General features: G+C 34.2%; 1 protein-coding gene across 1 annotated transcript; it reads left to right on the plus strand.

The window, feature by feature from the left end:
- Positions 1 to 567: 567 nt before the first annotated feature.
- LOC111404078 lies at positions 568 to 2,076 on the plus strand. The gene has a single exon (XM_023032811.1). The coding sequence runs from the start codon at positions 568 to 570 to the stop codon at positions 2,074 to 2,076; it is 1,509 nt and encodes a 502-aa protein (XP_022888579.1).
- The last annotated feature ends 5,398 nt before the right edge of the window (positions 2,077 to 7,474 follow it).

Raw genomic sequence — 7,474 nt, forward strand, 5'->3', positions numbered from 1 at the left:
CAGGAAGAAAATATTGCTGTGGAGGATAATGATGAAAACACATATTTCAGGTTGAGTGAAGGTTTTGACATTGGTGCAAGTGGTGAGCAGGAAGGTGTAAGGGATGTGCAGGAAGGGGAGGTAGCTGCTGGGAAAGAATCTGGAATAGAATACGAAGACACCAGTGAGCTTAGAAGCTTACCCAGTGATACCGAGGCTGAGAGATCATCTGCCAGAAGGAAGAATGCGTGCTAGTTTAACCCTGCAATTGATATGGAAGATCCACAGTTCAAGCTAGGTAATGTCCACTATTTTGTGTAATTCATTTCTGGTTTAATTTATTTGGATGATAATGCATTCTAGTTTAATTCATTTCTGCCAGGGATGAAATTTGACAACGTCAAGATTCTAAGGAATTCAGTAGTTCAATACTCAGTCAAAAATTCCAGGCAACTGAGATACGTGAAAAATATGAGGACACGGTTGAGAGTTCTATGTCAAGATAATTGTCCTTGGGTTTTGTATGCATACCAACAATCCGACAAGAGTCTTCGAATTAATACATTTGTAGATGAGCACACATGTACCATGGTGTGGCAAAATAGAAGGGTTAATTCAGGTTTTCTGGCAAAGAAGTACGTGAGAAAATTTAGGTCTGATCCAAACATTCCAATGAGTAGTTTTATGGAGACTGTGAAAGAGGACTGCATGTATGAGATTTCAAAGCATCAGTTCTACAGGACAAGATTGAAATGTGCAGAAGTTATTAATGGGATTGTAGCTGAGCAGTACAAAATTTTATGGGATTACGGTGAGGAATTGAAGAGAACAAATCCAGGCAGTACAGTCCAAATCGAAGGTTCGGGACATACTTTTAAGAGATTGTACATCTGCATTGGGGCTTGTAAGGAAGGGTTTAAGGCTGGGTGCAGGCCAATTGTTGGGTTGGATGGATGCTTCCTAAAATCTGCAGAAGGTGGACAGTTGTTGGCAGCTGTTGGCATTGATGGTGAGAATTTTATGTTCCCGTTAGCATGGGCAGTTGTGGATGCAGAGAACAAAACAAACTGGCAATGGTTCATAGAATTGTTGGTTGATAACATAGGGATGCACAACCCTCGAGCTTGGACATTCATTTTCGACAAACAAAAGGGTTTGGTGGATTTCATAAGTCAATACTGTGAAGGAGCGGAGCATAGGTGTTGTGCTAGACATCTTTATAGCAATTTCACCTTGGCACACAAAGGTCTGGCACTTAAGAACCTATTTTGGAACGCAGCAAGGGCAACAACAGTGCCAGAGTGGAAGAGTGCAATGAATGAGTTAAAAGACATAAGTGAAGAGGCTTACAACTGGTTCCTTGAAAAACCTCCTTCCCAATGGACCAGATCCAATTTTGAAGAGCATTCAAGATGTGATATTCTTCTTAATAATTTGTGTGAGGCATTCAACTCTTCTATTGTTGTTGCCAGAGACAGGCCCATCATCTCCATGCTAGAGAAAATTCAGCATCAGCAAATAATAAGGATGAATGCAAAAAGGGAAGCGGCAGAGAGGTGGGATTATGCATTCGGGCCAAGAATTGTGAAAATCATTGAGAAGGCTAAGTCTGAGGCAAGGTACTTGAAGGCAGACTATGTAGGCAATCAGAAATTTGAGATAAGCAGCAGAGACGGTTTGAGGTGGAGCGTTGACTTGACAGAACATGCATGTGCTTGCAGAAAATGGCAGCTCACTGGAATACCACGTCCCCATGCAATATCAGGCATGCTTTCAAGGGATATTGGCATGTATGAGTACATCGACCCATGGTATAGCAAGGAGACATACCTGAAATGTTACTCCCCAGTGATCCACCCGATGTCAGGGCCTGAACTGTGGCCAGAATTGGGAAAGCATCCTCTCACTCAAACTCGGAAGAGAAAACAGGCTGGCAGACCCAAAAAATTGAGGAAGAGGTCACAGGCAGAGCCATCTTCAAGCGTGAAGATGGGAAGGACTGGCATGAAGATGACGTGTAAACGCTGTGGAGGGTCTGGACATAACAAAAGAAGCTGTAAGGAGGCACTGCCTGGTGAAGATAGTTCACAGCAATAGTCTCAACCAACCACACAAGAAGATACACATACTAGATCAACAAAGGGGAAGAGAAAAGCACATTCAACGCAAACCTCCAAGTCACAAACTAAGAAGTCCAAGTATAGAGGATCGCAATCTTGAACATCATGTGGTTTCTCTTGTATAGTTACCTTTTTGGGGAAAAGCTGTGGTTTTTTGTAAACTAAACTGGAAATATATGCTTCCAATGCTGTGTATTTTGTAGATATAACTGGAATTTTTGATGAAATTGTTCAATGTGATGATAATGTTGATGTCGAATATCTTGCATTATGTTTCTGCTTTTTCTCGTTGGTTTCTGAAATTGTATTTGTAAGATCTGATGTGTAGGCAATTATGAAATATATGAGAATGTTTGATACTTCCTGTGAACGTATTATCAAACGTTTGGTACCTTTACTGCAATATTTTTAAAGGTTTGGTACTCTGTCTGAAACCATTAGAAAAGGTTTGGTACTGATTCTGCGAATCGTTATAAGGTTTGGTACATATGGTGCACCTTCTTCAGATAAGTTTGAAGTGTAATCTGCTCTTTTAATTTCGCATTTGACATAGAGGCCAGGAAAATATCGTTAAATTTCAAGTCAAAATGTACAACACAAATTTTCCTTTTTTACATATGCATTTTACAACATCTAGAACATGGCTCCATTTCGAAACCATAAACTCAAATTTCTGGAACAAAAAACTAAAATCTTACAATCTGACCCTACATACCTAGGAACAAACCCATTTTGCAAACACTCCACACACAAAGCCGAAGAGCCAGATCTTCCACACATTTGGTCTTGTTGCTTGAAGGGTGTCGATTTCAGCTTCCATTTCCCTCCTAACTCGTAATAGACCAGGAATCAGTTCCTTCGATCTCTCACACATCGGAGGGTCACACCACATAAAGAAGGTGCATCCACCCACATCTTGGCTTCGAAGACAAGTGAGAAATCTTCTTCCCGGGTTCAAGTTCGTCCACGAGGTCTTCATCTGCACTGGGGAACCACATCTGCATACATTCCCCTCCATCTTCTTGCTGATTTTTTTTACTACCTGTGAGAGAGAAGGTAGGTAATATATAGTGATAAAGAAATGGAGGGAAATAAACAGTGAAGTTTTTAGTTGAGGAGGAAAATGTGTGTAATGACCATGTTGCCCTTCACTTATTTGGGGAAAATTCTTGAAATTGTCATTAAAGGGGTCAACTGATGGTTTTGGCGGTCAAACAGACGGAAACCGTCATTTTGGACTGGCCCCACACATTTTTTGAAGGTTTGGTATCTCCGGTGGCACAAACTAAAGGTTTTGGCAAAGTCTGCTAATAAACGAAAGGTTTGGTACCTCGGCTGCAATTTTCCCAATTTTCTGTTTTATAAACAGCGATTCTGAGACAATGAGGAAGAATATCATGTGATTTTATGTTTAAAAAAAAAAAAAACCTACTTTAATCTAATTTTTTCACAACGCATGATTAAATCTACTTTTAAATGATATTATAGATCAAGTATTTTGATAAATTAAACAAGTTTAACTTGTGTCATTTTAATTTCTTTGAATTAATTTAAGCATAATAAAAATAATGTGTAATTTTTAAGTACATTCAATCGCCAGTACTAAATGAATGCTACCTTGAACTGGACAATATGTTGACATGTTGAATATTGCGTGGTGTATTTGTAGTCCTTTAAAGTGTTCTAAGTGTTGCATTTCCAATTATTTCGTATGAATATGATTTCATTTTTCATTATAGTGTTTCTTGGGTGAAGTCGTAAATTCAATAATGAATCGGTGACCACACAATTCTAGAAATGACAAATTTAATGGAGGAAACAAACCCTTTTCTATAATTGGGATGGACCACATATAAAACTGCGTTGTCATGCTTTCTATTGAGTCCACATCATTCGTGTCTTCAAATTGGTAGCATTTCTCGTGTATGCATGAATTTTTACTATTAATTTTTTAGATTGAAAAACTATTTAACAATGAGTTCAAATTAATGCGCAAAATATGGATGCTACAAATGACTTTTATAATTCAATTTTTATCATTAATTCCTATTTCTTGTCACATTTTTCAACTTATTTTCAAGCCATATTCTTCAATATTCCTATTTCTTGTCACTTTTCTTGTGAGTCTATAAGTTTTATTTTCATGCAAAATTTAAAAAATTTAAAAAAAAATTTAAAAATTTAAAAAATTAGCAAGCCCGTTCCGTTCCTTCCCTCTGCCAATTTGTTGTGTCTTGAGTTTCATGTTAACATCATTAGAAATGGTATCATATCTTAATATATTATTGTCTTCAAATCTAAGCGATAATATGCTATGCAAGCTCGTTTAAGAATATTAATTTTGAAATCTGATTATTATTTTTGCATTCTATATAATTGAAATTGCTCGTTTGAGCTATGTGAGCTCTGCGGGCACAATATCAAATCTTAGGATTTCATTAAAAGATCAATTCTGATCATATAAGTAGTTCGAATCCTTTATTTAAATCACATCTTACTTACTAATGAGTTTTCTGTCACAAAAAAAAATGGAGAGGATAAACCCTACCTCAAACTTTCATAAAGAAGTCTACATATTATTTCTTCCAATTGAATTGTGAATCATTATCTTAAAAGAAATTGTAATGAAAATTCCCTTCTTTGGGCTCTACTTTAATGAGGTTTTAAATAATATAAATATTTTTAAATAGTGAGTTTTTTGGACAACGTGTGATTAAAAAAAAAAGAAAATTTTTGAATTTAAGTGTAATATTATTTTATTGAAGAATGTGTCATTGAAAAGAAAAAAAAATGCATTAAAATTAGAATTGACCCCAAACAGGATAACTCTATCTAGTTGAAATTAATAGATGCTTCAAAAAAATAATTATGCCATTTTTGTGTGTATATATATAATGATGACATATTTTCTAGCTTGTGCCTTGAACTAGACAAAAATTGGTGTGCTATCAAACGTTTCCTAACTTATACATGTCATTGTCATTTAAATTGTCAAATTTTAATTATAGAGAATGGTTTTGTTAATTGTTTGGTAGAATTGTATCACAATGGACGGTATTAAAGAAAATTAAAATCTTGTTTATTGTGCTTTCTTGTCGTATATGTTGTATTTATTTTACTTGAATAATGAGTATTTTAATTTGAAGCTTGAATGTCTCGGAATAAATTAAGATAGTTACAAGTATGTTTGATGAAAATTATAGATGGGTCTGATTTTTTTATTTTTTGAAAATTATTGATTTCAATTTTCAAACCGTATTAAAGATATATTTCATAGGTCTCATCCAATATTGCCTTGTCATGATGAAGAGTGAACGGGGTGGAGAACTCGTTCCCTATCCCGAATTCATCGAGCTCTTCTCAAATCTCTTTATTTTAGTGTATTTTCATTTCATTTTCATATTTTTATTTAAATCATATTTTAAAATAAAAATTAATTAATTAAATTGCGCGACAAATGAGATTTTTCTAATCCCTTCACTTCTTGCCTTCCAAAAATTCACTATATGATAGTCATGTCAATGAGCCGAGCCGGCTCGTGACCCAAAACTTGAGGCTTGAGTTCGACTCAAGTAAAATGGCGCGAGCTTTTTTATAGGCTCGACCCGAGCTTTCAGCTCGGGCCTTACCGAGTCGAGCCTTTTTTCTCCATGACAATTCTAAAAATTTTAAATTTGCACAATTTTAACGAATTATAAATTAAATAAAAGTTACAATTCTCCTCATTTTTTCGGCTTAGGACCGGTTACAATCGACGTAGGTGGAGTCTTAAACTCATATTTATAACCAAAAAATATACAATTTCAACTAAATTTAAAATTCAAATTTGGAATTTTAATTTTAAACTTTCATATTTATTTGCACTCGATTAGCTGCCTGAAAACAGGCAGCTAGCCTTCAGCTTCATAGCTGCTTGTTAAGGCAGATTTAAATGTACATGTATATGTTTTTTCTGTTTTTTTTTTCTCAATTCTAAAAATTTTAAATTTGCACAATTTTAACGAATTATAAATTAAATAAAAGTTACAATTCTCCTCATTTTTTCGGCTTAGGACCGGTTACAATCGACGTAGGTGGAGTCTTAAACTCATATTTATAACCAAAAAATATACAATTTCAACTAAATTTAAAATTCAAATTTGGAATTTTAATTTTAAACTTTCATATTTATTTGCACTCGATTAGCTGCCTGAAAACAGGCAGCTAGCCTTCAGCTTCATAGCTGCTTGTTAAGGCAGATTTAAATGTACATGTATATGTTTTTTCTGTTTTTTTTTATATATATTTTTCTAATTTTTTTGCTGGCTCAGACAAAATGTTTCGTGACACGACCGGCTCATCTGGCTCGACGAGCCACACGGGGCAGATCGGGCTCGAGTCGGCGTGCCAAATTTACACCCCTATTACATTGCGACGATTGTAATAGTTGCTCAAATTCCATACTATATACATATTTATATTTTTGAATTTAACATATTTTAGTGCTCTTTTGTTATTAAACCATTGCTTGAGCTACATTTTTTTTCATTCTTTCCCATTATTTTTTCTTCGGTACTTATTTTCAACCACACATTCTTCATTAAAATAATATTATAAGCAAATAAAAAAACTGTTTCTTTTTTAAACCATACATTTCTCATCAATTTACTATTCTATAATACATTACAAAAAATTAATGGGACTCAAATAGGGCCTAAATTATGAGAAAATTTGTTAATTACAACGTCATAGAGAAATGTGTAGAGGTTGATAACAATTGCTAATTCTTTGAAAAATATAATTAAAATTTATTGTTAACTTTATCTTAATTTTTCCTCAAAATTTTAGACCAGACCAAACAGCGGCATAGACATCATATGTGATAAATATGATATTAAAAATTTTGGGCTTTCAATTTTTCATTTCTTGGCATTTTCAAGTCAATTCCACTCCATGCACCCTAATGCATTTATTTTAACACTTAAACTTCAACAATCATGTATGATTTACGAACAATATTATTTTTGTTCGACTTATCTTCTTTTAATTTGAAGAACATATTTTGTATATTAGATTATAAATACATAACGAGATTCACCACACAAATTACTCACCAATTAATTGTAGAATCATATCATTAATGTTTAATATAAGTCTCGATACATAATGGATCATTCTCTCTATGTCTATATAAATATATGTATTACATTATTGAAACTTAGATGGCTGATATTTTATCTTTTCCATGGCCCTCTAAGGACAAGAATTAATGTAAGTTGCAAGGGAGATTGTGACATGCCTAAAGAAAATGTCTTGAGACATCAATCTCTAACAAATTTTTTTATCCTTTTGTTTTCTTCTCGTTGTTATACGAATATGTCACATCTCGATAATTA

Source organism: Olea europaea, chromosome 1, assembly GCF_002742605.1.
Source record: "Olea europaea var. sylvestris chromosome 1, O_europaea_v1, whole genome shotgun sequence".
In the NCBI taxonomy this organism is placed as follows: Eukaryota; Viridiplantae; Streptophyta; class Magnoliopsida; order Lamiales; family Oleaceae; genus Olea; species Olea europaea.

Bases quoted from the DNA above. Each gene is read 5' to 3' on its own strand.
- LOC111404078 (XM_023032811.1), top strand. From the start codon at position 568: ATGGTGTGGCAAAATAGAAGGGTTAATTCAGGTTTTCTGGCAAAGAAG.